The 15,756-nt window shown below is 39.8% G+C and overlaps 1 protein-coding gene across 3 annotated transcripts in view; it reads right to left on the bottom strand.

Moving 5' to 3' along the window:
• The window catches only part of Arhgap18 (Rho GTPase activating protein 18), a 215,394-nt gene that overhangs the window by 39,279 nt on the left and 160,359 nt on the right, over positions 1-15,756 (bottom strand). For all 3 annotated transcript variants that reach the window (XM_036168863.1, XM_036168864.1, XM_036168866.1), the window contains exons 5-7: positions 13,947-14,125; positions 4,360-4,525; positions 1,812-1,903 (exon numbers count right to left, since the gene is read on the bottom strand). In XM_036168863.1, the coding sequence (XP_036024756.1) occupies positions 1,812-1,903; positions 4,360-4,525; positions 13,947-14,125 (437 nt within the window). The remainder of the gene's footprint in view (positions 1-1,811; positions 1,904-4,359; positions 4,526-13,946; positions 14,126-15,756) is intronic.

Here is a 15,756-nt window from a genome sequence, read left to right on the forward strand (position 1 = left end):
TGATCAAATGATGCTTCTCCCAACATGTCTCCATGGTTTATTTCTTATAACACAAAGCAGATACAAACTGATGAGCATTTCCAACCCATCAACTCTTTAAAGGCCTTTTGTTTTTAATAGGAACAAAACCGAAATACAAATTTAAGAGAGTAGGCTGCTGGAGTCTCTGGTGTGTTCAAGAGAACAAAACTGCAAAATAACGAATTAAATAAATGGAATCAAAATTTTGGGAAAATTGAAAAAAAAATTCATTTTTTTTTAAAAGAAACCACAAGTAGTCAGTATTCAGCCTTCTGAGGAAGCATCATTGAACCTTATATGAACCTAACTCAACAGACTTCCCCATGAGATGATGAACTGTGTGTGCCAATCTGGTTAGTGTTGAGTACCCAATGGACCAGTCAAACACTAGTCTAGATGCTGTAGTGATGGTATCTTTTTAGAAGTGACTGAGTGTTGAATTGCAGAGTTTAAGCCATGCAAGTCACCATCTGCAATCTGGTGAGCCCCATCCCGTCAGGAGAAGATGCAAAAGCAAAGCCTGAGGTTTGCACAGAAACTATTCTTCCTCAAGACTGCAGTATCAACTCTTGCCCAAGTTGCACCCCTAGGGTCCTGTTCCACATATGTCAGACTTGCTGGATCCCATGAACTGCATGAACAAAATAATTAAAAAGAACCCTTTCCACATAGATAGATATAGATATAGGTGTAGACAGATATAGAGACATGTAGTTAGAGACAGATACATAGATATAGATTCTATTGATTCTGGAGGAGCTTGACCTAAGAAAGACACTGCAAAGATACTGCTTTATAATGCATCTTTGTATAGTAACTCCATCCTTTCAACACAAGAAAAAAATTGGAATGCGTATTCTCTATTTGCTTTATCTTAACCAGAATAACTGTCATTGACTATTAATATAGACACAGGTCCAACAGGTAGTGTCAGAACAACTCAAGAGACATGTTAGATACAAGTTTGGAGGCAATGATAGGAAAGAGGAGAGAGGCCCCTACAGCAAGTGGCTAACAAGGGTAGTAACTGATTTGGAATAGCACAGTGAGTACCAAATAGACTGAGCCTTAGGACCAGCTGAGTCAGTCAACTGAAAAACGATCTCTTCTGTCCTGAGAAATTATGTAAACTGATGTGCTGAGGCTGTTGTAGAGGACCTATTGGGTAGTCCATGGCTGTTCGGCCTGTCTTCCTTATTGTGTTTTCTTAGGCTTTATCAAATGTAATCTATTCTTCTGCACAACGATGGCTCAGAGGTTGAGCTGAATTTTTTTTTTATTGCTACACATAATCCCCTTATGAATAATTGAGTGTTGACTACACAAGCAACTTGATAGTTTAGCAATCATTTTCTAATTCTACTTTATGGTTTCTTTGCCTACTCTGGACGTAGGCACTGGTAAATTAAGTTGGACATCCTCACTGCAAATAGGAAAGCTTGAGAAATACATACATGCATGAAATATTCATGAGGATTCAATTCCCTAGAAATTTATACACAGTTCCCACTCCTATGTATTATAGAATTGAAATCTCAATTATACAAAAGCAGCTAATATAAGACAGGAAAATGATGCCAGGTAATCACAGATACAGTAATATCACAGAAAGTATCACCATGAGATAAAAATCATGAGCCCTTGAAACAAATTTGCTTCCTGAATAGAAATTAAAGTATAAAATAAAACAGCATATCAATTGGCAAACTATATTATAACAGTCTGAGTTTAAAACACCACTATTAGTCTAAGTATGTTCTTGCTACACTGGCCAATTCAGGCCTACTTACTTTTTGAAAGATCAAGGGTATTCGAGTTCCTGGCACTTTCCTTTGATCTTGTTCTAACAACATGGTTAATGGAACACCAAAAAGACCAGAGTCTGCAACAAGAAAACAAAAGCTCTTCACTTCCATCAACCTATAAATTAGGAATAAAAACTGAAAATATGAGATTTCTTACATTGTCAATCATTGATCAGATTATGTATTGAGCACCTACTAAGGGAATGAAACCACAAAGCCATTAAGTAGACACAGGCCAACACAGCCAAAGCATGGCTCTATCTTCTAGAACATTCCAGCAGGGATTGCAATTAGAGAGATCAAACTACTGTAGAAGACAAACACTACCATGAGGACATGTGCACTGTTTGAACAGTCGACGAAGTGCAATCCAATGAAAAGTTCTGACGTATAATCAAACACCACTTATCTCTCCCTTACTGAATGGACGTTGAACACTCCCTGATACAGCTGAATATAAATATTTGCTTTTTTGAGAATTACAATCCTGGTCTATAAATGCGTCTTTCAAAAATGTAGTAGATATCTAGTATTCTTACCTTTAACTTCTCTCTCTCTCTCTCTCTCTCTCTCTCTCTCTCTCTCTCTCTCTCTCTTTCCCCCTCTCTCTCTCTTTGTGTTTATGTGCATGTAATGATGGATAATATTTATACATTTTCTAAACTCACCTCTTATGCCTTAAGTTTGAAATGAACATAACTCCTACCTACAACCTTTTTCCGCCTCTCTTCTGGGTTGATGGTTACCATAGAAGCAAGGGCTCTGTTCTGTAGGAATGGCACAATCAAGTAAAGAACATTCATCTGTGGACAAGAAGGGACTGGCCTGCTGTTCAAGGACAGATGCTGGACACTGAGAAGCCATTTAAAATATAAAAATTGCCTTTTCATCTGATCATCAAAAAGAGGTGTATTCTCAAGGACTCCAAACACCCAAGATAGAAGTTTCTTGGATAAGAACTACAGTCATTTTTTAAAAACTACAAAGAACTTCCTCTGTTACCTTTTAAACAGTGACAGCTTTCATAAGAACATTTTAATATTTCTCTCTTCCCCATATAGCAAAATTACAACAACAACAAACATACAACAAGAACAGCACCAAAAACACATCTGTCAGCCCTTTTACACATCTGTCAGCTCTTTTACACATCTGTCAGCCCTTTTAAAACCTTGGGCATGGAGTCCTAGCCATGCCAACGGTGTTCCTCCTCCATCACCAGAGAAAGTGTCATGACGACTTTGGACAGAAGCATCTGAAATCCTCAGTCTTCACGAGGACTTGGGGACCACACACACCATTGAACCCAGAAAGTCACCACTGCAAGCCTTAAGCTAAAATACTCCAGATAACTGAATGTAGGAGAAGGTCTTTAGGGTCCACCATGACAGGGACACATGGGAAAGACAGGAAAGGCACACTTCAGCCCTACGGAGAAACTGTCTCTATAACTTAAATCAGGTATATACTTGTCTTGGCTCATGTTACCATAGCAACTCAATAATCCTCATTCCCAGTGCCTCTTTAGGAGACACCTGTAAGGTTAAACAAGAGGACAGAGATTCCTAAAAGGGAAAGCTTTGTCAGTAGAGAATTGCCTGGATTTCCAGACCAAGAAAATAAAAGAAGCAAAGACTAAAGGTGTCTATTCTTCATCGTGTTATCAGAATTAGTTCATTGATGAAATAGGTAAGCAAGCTGCTTGAAAAATTGAAATGACACATGGGAAGTGAATACAATGTACTGTCAATGTCTCATAACAACATTATTTTCTTTACAGAGAAAAAAAATTGTTTTTGTTAAATAGCTAAAAATACAATGTAGGGCTAGTAAGATGATTCATCATGTCAAAGGGCATGCCATCCAAGCTGAAAAGTCAGAGTTTGATCCCTGGAACCCATAGTGGAAGGAGAACACTGACTCATGAGAGTTGTCCTCTGACATCCATACACTCTTTGCGGCACTTACATGACCACATTCACATGTACATGACACATACACAATAATAAGTTAAATTTAAGTTTAAAAATAGAATTTTGAAGTCAACATGGGGACAGATTATTAATCACCCCATATTTCATCATGAAATAACAAAAGTAATCACTCAAGATCAACCCCTTAAAAGTCATTTTTTAAGATTTGGTTTTGGGGGTTGGGGATTTAGCTCAGTGGTAGAGCACTTGCCTAGCAAGCGCAAGGCCCTGGGTTCAATCCTCAGCTCAAAAAAAAAAGAGAAAGATTTGGTTTTGGAAATAGACATGTTTGCCAAATGTCTCTTTCTCAAACATATAGTTTTCTAAAGAGGAAAACATGAGCATTATAATTCCTTGAATAACAATTCCCTTTAGTAGGAATTAAATTATTTGGCTGTATAGTCTCTGTTTATCCATTTATAAATTGTTCAAAGGCAGTGTTGAGAATTTGAACTCTAGAGGAGCCTCAGTTCATTTGGTTGGTATTCCATCCCACCACCAACAATACCACCCACAGGCCAAGGCCATTTTCGCTACTCTGGAACCAAATCTAACTTTACCTTTTGTTTTAATTTTCACAGCTTTCTGTTGTTTGAGCTCCACACCCAACACTTCATACAGGGCAGTGAGTTCAATCAGAGCTAGATGGCAGACTTTCTTCATGTCTTGGGGGGCCAAGTCTCCAATCCTTGTAGTACCTGTTTTATCTTTTGGCACTCTGAAACTCTGAAATAAAAAAAAAAAAAAATAGATAAATAAAACAGTAAAGATTATCAGTATCTAACTGCTTTTGTAATGAAAGGAGAAAACATTCTAACTATGCCCCCGCCCCCCAAAAAAACCTATACTCAGATTAAGTGTCAGTGAAAGCCATGGTAGAATGTCTCAGTCAGAAGGCAAGGTGGTTTCACCATGGAGAGCCGACACACTGTGGAGAGTTCAATAATTCACATCTGATGTCTGTCATAAAGTGAAGCTAAACCTGGAAATGCAAGGACTCATGCCAGTGGATCGGAGAGCAGGAAAAATGAGTTCTATCTCACAGGCCTTCAAGAACCAAATACTGGATGTCAGGCAGGGACCATAAGGAGGAGGCACAGACAGGAAGAGACGTTAGATGATCTGCCACATAGAAACAGAAGGGAGAGAAAGAGGAATCGCGTTCATGAGGATGGACTTGGAATGTTCCAGTTCCCCTCCACATGCACGATGCACCCTTCATTGTCATAAAACAATCAGTGCAATTAGTAAAGAGTAGATATCCCCCATTAGAGGGGGAGAGGTGTGAACTTCAGAGCCAGAGGCTTATCAGTTTCCAGCTACTTACTAGCTATGGGGTTGGGAGATTGCTGGACCTTTCTTTCTATCAAATAGGATGAGAAAGAAAGAGGAAGAGGGAAGACAGAAAGAGAAGGTCCCCTCATTCAGAGGGCCATTGTGAGGCTTAGATGGTCAATACAACTTTTGTGGCTGCTATTATTGCTATTCACTGTTGAACTTACACAGGCCAAGATTCCACCCAGGATCACAGGTCTATACCTGGTGTCTTTGCTGTTTTGTGCCTTCCTCAGATTTCATCTCCTAAGGACTTAACCTCCTTTATCATTAAACTCATTAAATATAAGAAAACAAGGCACAAAATAAAAGACATTTCTCTAGCATATTTAATGCAGATTATAGTCCCACTGTATTTACTGAATAAAACAATGATCATTCTCCACTAGTTTAATTAAAAATCATGTCATCAAGGCTGTTTCTCTGGGGTTTGCCCTAATTCCTTCATTAAGTTGCTAAGATCAGTCAATAGTTCCCTCTCAAGCGTCCATTCACAGAGTTTGGTTCAGGGATCCTTGTGGGTACCAATTAGTCCAAGAGGTCAAGCTTATGAGCCAAAACTTCATTTTAATAATAATACTAAGACATAATTCTTTCTTTTCTACTCTAATTCTCTCATGAGTGTATAAAATGGAGTTTTCCAGAAGTAAATGGCATGTATTTTCTGACAGAATGCAAAAGAGTCATTTCCATTTTTAAAAGAGTATGTATGCCAATAATAGTTAACTTTAATGTATTTTTTTAATTTTTTAACTTAAGGGTTTTTTTGGTGCTAGAAATCAAATGCAGGGTTCTTTTATTTTTTTCTTTTTTGCATACTGACAATTAAAATTGGCAACTTGTGCATGCTTGGCAAGGAGCTTCTCTTCACCCGGTAGTCTTCTACTGAGATATAGTCTCATACTGAAATGTTAATTTCTGATATAATAAATATCCACAGAGTATCAGACATGGTGGCTCACATTTGTAATCCCAGTACTCAGAGAGCTGAGGCTGTGGGATTGCTACAACTAAAGGCCAACATGGGTAACATAGTGAATTTCAGGGTAGCCTAGCTAAAGAGTAAGACTCTATCTTAAGAACTTGCATTTATCCGCTCAATTAACATAAACAAAAGTTTTTCGAGATCTTAAATCATTTTTTTTTGGTCTTAAATCATTTTAAAATCATAATGAAATTGAGACCATAAATATTTGAGAGAACATTTGTCAACAGAACATAGAACTCCTAATATCAGTGACTTTTGGAGATTGCATAGCTACTCATGTATACTCAACTCCAGAGAGCTTGGGTGTCCACCAAAAAAAAAAAAAAAAATGTCTTTCTGAACTTCTGGAGGTACATTTTTCCTGTGAGACTATTAAACAAAACAGTAAGGGACATCATGGAAGATGGAGTCTAAGTCCATTATTTATTTGACCTCCATGGTGCAATAGAATGAAGAATGTGGAGCTACCCAGCAGGAGGCGTATCTTGTCTCCATCACTTCCTGGCTGTGTTAGGTTTTCATCACTGTGACAAAGTCATGAGAAAAGGGAGGGTGTTCATTTCTGCTCTCAGTATCAAACCATGGTGGTGTTGGGGGGAGGGGCATTGCAGTCAAACTCTCTTCTTAGTGGCTAGAAAGAAAACAGGAGGGGAGGAAGGGAAGAATGGAAGAAGGAAAAGAGACAGGAAGGAACAGACAGGGTGGAGTAGGGGGAGGGGAAGAGGTGGGGAGAGATCTGTAAAATAGAAATAAGATCCTACCACCCTACCTCATAGGGCAAGGATCCAATGACACAGGTAAGCACTCACAAAGTATTAAGTACACACACACACACACACACACACACACACACACACACACACCATATATTTGCACCAAATATATGTGTGTATTTGAGAAAAGGTCTTTCACATAGCCAAAGCTGTCTTGAAATTTCCCATATTGCCAAGTCTGGCCTTGAACTTCTGATTCTCCTGGCCCTCTCCATCAAAGTGCTGAGATGTAGACACTTGTCTCCATGCCTAATCTATGACCCTTTTTTCCCCCCCTTCGGTAAACTTTAAAAATCATTTGAAAATGTTTTTGGTTTTGTTTTCCCTGCATGGAACGGTCAGGAAAGAAAATAAAAAAAGGATAATACTTACTTGATAAGTGGCAACTCAGTATATTCTGCTTAAAGTTCCACCAAGGTAAGAATCAGGGCATATTATAGGTGTAGAGAAACAGACTTTTAGAGAGACTCAAGCCTGGCCACATAGACAACGGACATCATTCTCTGATGGTCCCTGCCTGCTTTCGTTGCCTGAAAGTCCAAGCAACTTTCCTGTTCTACTCAACTTCCTCATCCTTTAGGGAGGGAGGGAACAGAGCATGTTGATACAGGACAGTGAGACCATCAAAGGCAGGGTGGGCTACATCTCAATCACCTCTCCAGCCCCAGGATCTCTGGCTTAGCATGCTTCAGGTGTTCTCCCACAGTCTAGTGAAGGATGAAGACACCCCACACACACAACACAGAGGACAAGCACGGGAAGTACTACACCAGTGGGGTTTTGTTGTTGTTGTTTATTAACACAGGGTCCCTCTTAGCAGTGTGGGGGGGGGAGTAACTTATATTTAAAATCTTCCTGCCTCCTCCACCTGCCACATATAGGATTTTAGTTGTATGCTCCTGTTCACTGCATTCACTCTATCTCATCTTCTTCTATGTTTCCTGATAGCCTGTGGTATTTCCTGAGCTTTCATTGGTTAAAGACAGTGGTGGGCCTTGCATGTGCTAGGCAAACACCTGTCCTTGAGCACACCATCAGTCAACCCTGAGCTTTACTTCTTAAAACCCACATAAAACATGTCCTATTTTCGTCACACATAGCTCTGTGAGTGTGTCTGCTAATGGCTTTATTTCCAGAATGGCTGAACCAACCCTATCTAGCCATTTACATGTTAAAAAACAACAACAACAGTTCAAGTGTTTCATTAAAATCAGTTGCTTTGGGTCTAATAAGCCATGTAATATAATTACATAAAAGTATTACCCAAGGTAAATGTTTAGAGAAACCTGAAATGTTATTAGTGCAAACATTTCATTTACCTAGCAATATATGTCATGAGCTTGTTTATTTATTTATTTAAACATTGTGCTTAATAAAGGAGTTGGTTCTTTATCCCAATGTTTAATTCATAGTGGCTGTTTTAAATATTTATGAAGTTTCCTGTTATTTGTGTGTGTGTGTGTGTGTGTGTGTGTGTGTGTGTGTGTGTGTGTGTGTGTGTGTGTTAGACTGGATGCTTCAGTTCCTTGGCTAAGAAAAAACAGGGAAATTTCAGCAAGAGCAAAGTGCCTTACCTTTGGAAGAATAGAATTATTTTTTAAAGAACTAAAACGTTTCCAAAATGCATAAGGTTGTTTGGGCTTTCTACAACATAAACTAGTGAGATCGTTCTCTCCAACTGTCCACTTCTTTTGTGGGCTGTGAAGTACAGCAGGCGGTGGGGGTATCTTTAGGACATTATTAGTAATGTTGCAGTTGAATCTTTTACTCACCAACCACTCCCACTCTTGAGTCAAGTCAGGCATCAAAAGCAGAAAATGCTCAGAGTCCAGCCCTAGCATGCTCCATCATCTCTACCTTGTTTGCACATTTAAAAACCAGGGATGATAGCATCTCTCTCCGAAGATCACTCCAGAAATGAGTAGCAGTTACATAGCACCATGCCTGGACTGTGACATGTACACGATGCACACAATGTAACTATGTTTGCAGATGGCTGCACCTTGAAAGATATTAAATGTAATCTCCAAGTGTAAGAGAGGCAACATGAATCCACCGTGAGACCATAAAGAATTTACAAAGACTGCTCCATGCTGCAGGAATAGGGGTGTGAATGGGAAATGAGGTCAGTGAGAGCAGCTCATTACCTACAGCCCGCTGTTTATTTCCAGGGCAAGGAAAGTGTAGCAACAAAATAGGACTTTAGGGCTCTCTCTGTTTAGACACCTGCTTCAATGAGGCACCAGCAAATATTCATTTCATCAACCATGTGACAGACTTGTGGGAATGATACAACATGCCCACCCATAGAAGGCATGTCTGAACCATGGTGATTGAGAGGGACAGGTACATGCAGATGGAAACCAAATGCAGAGATGATTGCCAGTCACCAAAGGTATGGTACTGATCACTGAAAAGACATTTTCAAATATTTTACAAATATTTTATAGACTAGAGCTCAGAGTCCAGCAAAACTGAATTGAAAAGTGAGCTGTTAAGCTAGGCACAAGGCAGCCAGAGGTTTCCCAGGTAAGCACGAAACAGCAGATGGTGGGGGGGGGGGGGGGGATTTATTGCCTAACTTGGGCACAACACAAACAAAATCAAGAAGGTAGTCAATCATAAATTAACTTGGTTAAAAAAAAAAAATGAATGGCAGAACAAGCTTTGTTTCTAAAACCTTCAAACGGCGATTACATTCTACCTCATTGTTTGGGGAGTCCACCTAAAAATGAATAACACTGATATTTTGTTTAATTACTGTTCCCCCACCCCCCACCTCCTACAGCTTCAAGCATTTCCATCTTCTGTGATGAGGCCTGTCACATGCTGAGTTTCATTCTTCCTAAGGAGAATCTGGGAGTGTGGATCACTGCTTTATGCCAAATCTTGGAAACTCCTTTACTTTCCCCATTAGGCACGGAAAACAGATCTCTCAACACTGATGAGGAAGCCTGGAAACAACCAGATGTCTGTCAGTAAGGGACTGTTTCAATAAATCACGGACGCAGCCTCACAGTAGAGAAGTGTGCATCCGGAAAAAGAGATGGAAAGTATGTCTTTGCATTATTGTGCTAGGGTCTCGGAAAAATAGTTAAAATAAGACAAAGATGGAAAAAGATGTGAGCAGCGGACTAATATCTGTATAAAAATGGATAGATAAAACAGAGTATCAAAATAAAGATGGTTCTCTGGGGCTAGAGAAATGGTTCTGGTTAATAGCATTTGCTGCTCTTGTAGGAGATGCAGGTGTGGTTCCCAGCACCCACATCTGGGATGTTGGCTCATAGCCACCAAAACTCCAGCTCCAGGGGATCTAACACCCTCTTCTGACCTGTGTGGGCACCAGGCACACATAAGGTGCACACACATTCATGTATGCAAAATACTAGTCAAATAAAAATACAAATAAATATTTTAAAATTTAAAAAAGAAATTAAAAAGGATTCTCTAAAAGGAGAGCCTGAACAGGATTGTCAGTCAAAAATAAAGGCTAAACTTGCTTTACTTTGATTTATATTTGCCTTTTGGGTCATATAACTATTTCATAGTCTTACTGAATAAAACAATACTTCAAAAAGAGCAACCTTTAAAAATTGAGGATAAACCAAAGCAAATGAACCCCATCAGATATGAGGTTGGCAGCTTAACCACGCAGAGAATAAGCACCCTAAAAGACTGCAACTCAGTAATTTTGCTGTATCAAGTCCCCTCTGCCATATATCCCAGGGACACAAAGGGCTAGAGAAAGGCGACTTTCAGTCATCCTGAAGCACCCGCACTGAGTGTGGTCACCACTGGCATTCTGAGAACATTACGCATTAACGTAGAATAAACAAACAAGTGTGTTGCTGGAACACTGTCACCTGCCACATCCTAAGAACTACACGTCTCAGCGTGGGAGAAAGAAGAGAAAAACCTAATCTCCACTGAAAAGGGTTCCCAAGTGATAAGCCCAGAAAACTGAACACTCCTAGTGTCTTGGCCACAGGCCATGATCTCTACTTCTACTAAATGGAACTATGAATGCTAAAAAAGAAAAAAGAAAAGACACTTTTAAATCTTGAGCAGGAAATACACTAGATAGGCCCAGAGGTTATTTTTTCTATGGTATCATGGAACATGGATGAACCCATAGGTTAAGACGCCATTTTTATCAACACAGACGTGAGCTAATCATTGACAACAGATGCCAAGAAAGAAAAAAATTAAATTTTGAAAACTTATGTAAATGGAACAGTAACCATCTTGATAATTGTTTTCTTAAAGGAAATGTGCAGAATAATAAATGAAAAAGAAGAAACTATTAGAACCTCATCCTTTTGGATCATTAATAAATTAATGCAGTCAGGTATGGCTCTGAACTACAGCTTTAATCAGACCAAAAAAAAGAAGATAGCCAGATAATCCCCAGTAGAGAACACATAACAACATACCTAAAGTATCTTGACCAAATCAAAACAAACAACCAGGAACTAAATCCGATAGAATTAATGTCAACAACTAATGTATAAATACATAGAAGATGTGGAACTAACTATATGGGGGCAGAATGAGTCAGAGCGGGGGAGTCACCTGAATTTAATTACACGGCTCTTTCAGAGGCTTTGAGTACATGGCTGGAAGATGGTAGAGCAGAAACAGCACTTGCCACACAAGACAGAGGACCAGATTTGGATTCCTGTGTGTGCATGCACATGTGCTCGTGTGTGTGTGTGTGTGTGTGTGTGTGTGTGTGTGTGTGTGTGTGTGTGTGTGTGTAAGGACTGCCTGTAATCCAAGTCCCCGAAGACAAAAGACATGGACTCCTGACAAGATGGCTGGCCAGATTAGCTGCTTCAGCAAGCCCTGGGTTTGCCTCAAAGACCCTGTAGCAGCAATAAGTACAGTGAGAGAGGGATTGGAGATGATTCCTGACATCTACCCTCAGGCCTCCACATGCACACACTTGCACACATACACATGGGCCACACATACATGGGCATGTGCATACATGTGCCACACATATATGCATGTGACGAGACAAATAAGTGAACTTTGAAGAACTGATGGGGCACAAAGTGACAAAAGATGTGTGGAAAGATAATGGGAAAGTGATAAAACGAGAGAGAGAGTGGAGATACATGGGAAAGCAGAAGAGGAGTTAGAGGAGTGGTGGGTGGAGGTGGGGAGTGAGGGAAAGACGGAAAATTCAATGCGCAGATTTTATTTGGAGCCTGGCTCTCCAACTGCAGAAACAATCATGGTAACTAAGATACAATCTGAAGTTTGAAAACTGGGTATTTGAGATTAAAATACCCAGTTTAAATGTATTTGAAAGGTATTATAATGATAACATGGGTGCGCAGTTTTTAAAACCTCTGTTTTTGTTTTCTTGTTAGCAATATGAACCTTTACAGATGATAATCAAAATTCAGACATGTGTTTCAACATAACCTAGATAAGGAAACTGGACAGAGTTATAGAGGGGTCCAGACCAGCCATCTAAGTGAGGTCAAAGCCGAGAGGTAAGCACTTAGAAGTTTGTCATATTATTCTGTTGTCATATTTTAGCTTTTGCTTTAGAATATATGAAAAAAAGAAAGAAAGAAAAAAAAAAAAAGCAAGGCACTCACAGCAAAGAGAACACTCTGTACAGAAGGCCCAGGTCCTAAATACCATTTGTTGCTAAAAGGAACATGTTTCTTTAAGAAACGGCTGCTTTCAAGTCCAGGAGGGAGAAAATGACAAGGTGAGCCTGGAACATCCTGTACTGGAGAATGAAGGAGAAAAAGGATAACGAGGGCATGATGAATCAGCCTGGGAGCCAGCTGCAGGCCCCCACCGGGCAAGGCAGCCAAGGCGACTTAACTCTGACCATCAAAGCCAAATGATGATATCTATAAAATGCTTAAGGAAAAAAAGTCAGCAGGTCTACAGTGGCATTGCAAAGCCAGAGAGAGAAGGAGAGCTACCAATTACTGAGGAATGCTGCTGCCAATTAATGTAGAAGGGACAACAGGATTAGGAAATCAATGTTTCTCAAAGCCCAGCTTAGTTACTATTCTGGAAAAGGATAAAATGGAGACCAAACTACTGCACAGGAAGTGATAAAGTAGGATAGTCCCCAATTCAAAGACTATTCTAGCATAAATTATAGGCAAGAAAGGCATCTTCACATCATGAGAACTAGGGAGCACCTCCCTTAGCCAACTCAGTAACAAAACTTGCATCACAGAGAGTAACTTGTATCGCTTCAGAGGGATAGTAGGTTTAATTCAATGTTTAACTTGTCTCTAATCATGACGAAATGGATCAGACAAATTTTTAATGTTATGAACTCTTTTTAAAATGTTTTTAAAAACATGAACAAAAGAAAAAGGGGAAATCTCAATTCAGGCAACCCAGAAAGATAGGAAAACTAATGCAATGTATACTCCTCATTCAAATCTCACCAGGGTGTGAAGAACGAAGATGCTATGTGGACAGTCTGTGACAACTCCCGAGGTTTTCATGGTGGTCTGTTAAATGTTAACTATGACTTTAGAATCTAAGTTTTTACGTCTTAAAACTTTGTTTCCTTTTTATTTAGTTTTCTAAAAAATATGTATTTATTTTTATGTGTATATGGTGTTTTTCCTGCACGTGTGTCTATACACCTGACACCACATGCCTGGCGCCCATAGATATCAGAAGAGAGAATCAGATTCCCTGGAACCGGAGTTACATGGCTGTGAGTAGCCATGTAGGTGCTGGGAATTGAATCCGGACCCTCAAAGAGCAGCCAGTGCTCCTAATCACTGGGCCATCGCTCCAGCTCCAACTCTGTTTTGAACGGTCCTTGAAAAATCTCAAAATACAAAGTGAATATGTATTTGTAAGGACAGTATTTATACAGATAGACAGATATAGAAAGAAAGGTTAGGAAAATGTTAATAACTTGAATCAACTGTTAATGGCAATGTAATAATTGCAGTTACACTTTCAACTTTCCTGTGGCTTCTAAAATTTAAAAATGCAAAGCTCATTCAAAAGATATTCTTTGAGAGATATCTGAATGTGTGTTACATACAGGCAATGAGGCATCATTGCCTCTCATCTTCTGCATCCTCTCCTTGCTGAGTTCTTTCTGATTGACAGCTTGCTCTGCAAAGGACACCTCCAAGTTGATGTCTGTTTCAGAGGCAGGTGTGTCCTCAGGCACCCGTGGGATCAGCTCCTTGTTATCAACAGCCCCACTAGTTGCCTGGTCTAGGAGAAAAAAAAACAATTCAACTCTATACCTTTTATTTTAAAACTTCCTAATATATTAATAAGACCCGTGGGAAGAGTATCCTTTACTCAGGTAAACAATTTATCTTCATTTTAATAATAAAATGTCTACACAAGGAACTGTACCCATGGTTCATGGTATAAAAGCTGGGAGATGGGGATGACCGGCAAACAAGGCTTCATCTGTGGATTCTTTGTGATCACAGTTTTTTTGACTGGGAGGCATCAAACTCAACAGAAAGTCTCATAAAGCTTAGTGTATGGCGCTGTTTTTTCTTCTGCACTGAGGAACGTAGAAGCAGGCGCATGAGAGGCGAGCGTCCTTGTAACCTCCACCTGGAGCACATCCAGGGCCAGACCTCCTCCACACCCTGGAATGTTACCTGTGTACCATGGTCAAAATTCCAAAACTGAAGCTGACACCAACCACTCATCGCTCTGAAAGTCAGATCTGGAGGTACCTGGTACGAGAGCCGAGAGGCTCGCTACCCAATTCTATCCAAGAGCATAAAGGTCCCTTCTACCCTGAGTCAGACAAGCTGTGGATATTTGCATCAACATTTCCAAACTTTGTTGTGGCTTTTTCATTTCACGCTGGTCCTCTAGGAAATAATTAACGTTGAAATTTTTTTTTTCTTTGATTAAAAACAACAGCTACAAGGATGGAAGAAAACACTTCCAAATTTCCTTGGTAACTTTTTGGCTTTTGTACATCTCACGTTAGAAAAGCCCTGGTATGAACAATGGGGTTCTTTTCACTGCTGAAGCTTGACTCAGGGTAAGATGCTGTGAACTGAAAAAGGACTAGACCGATGTGGTGGCTTGTGACTCCAGCACTTAGGAGGTAAGAAATCAGGAGTTCGAGGTCATTTTCAACCGCACAGTGAGTTTGAGGCCCCGGGAGCTATGAGAACCCCTCTTCAAAAGCAAAAATAGGGTGGGTGCGGTAGTTCAGAGGGTGAGGGCATTGCCATAGACGCCTCACAACTTCAGTTCCATCCCTGAAGGAAAGAAACAACTCCTGAAAGCTGTTCTCTGGCGTCCACATGTGCACCACAGCATCTGCACACCTACACACACACATACACACACACACACACACACACACACCTACACACACACACACTACACACACTACACACACACACACCTACACACACACACACCTACACATACACACCTACACACACATCTACACACACATACACACACACACACACACACACCTACACACACACACACCTACACACACACCTACACCCACACACCTACACACACATCTATACACACATATACACACACACACACACACACACACACACACACACACACCATACATAGATACATAATAGTAAGTAAATTTAAATAAATGAATAAACTCCAAATGAATAAGCAAACTGATACTTGGGCATGGTCATGATGCATACCTCCAATCCAAAGTGAGTTAATTTCCTGACTGAACAAATGAAGCCTTGTCTCAAAAAATAAAAAACAATAAAAAAGCAAAAATGATGTCTTATATGTTTATCTACTAATAATGTGTAACAAAGTGACAGAAGATGAAATCAGTTTAAAAAATCTAAAAAGTACATGTCAGAAATCCAGAGGTG

Source organism: Onychomys torridus, chromosome 19 (genome assembly GCF_903995425.1).
Source record: "Onychomys torridus chromosome 19, mOncTor1.1, whole genome shotgun sequence".
Taxonomy (NCBI): Eukaryota; Metazoa; Chordata; class Mammalia; order Rodentia; family Cricetidae; genus Onychomys; species Onychomys torridus.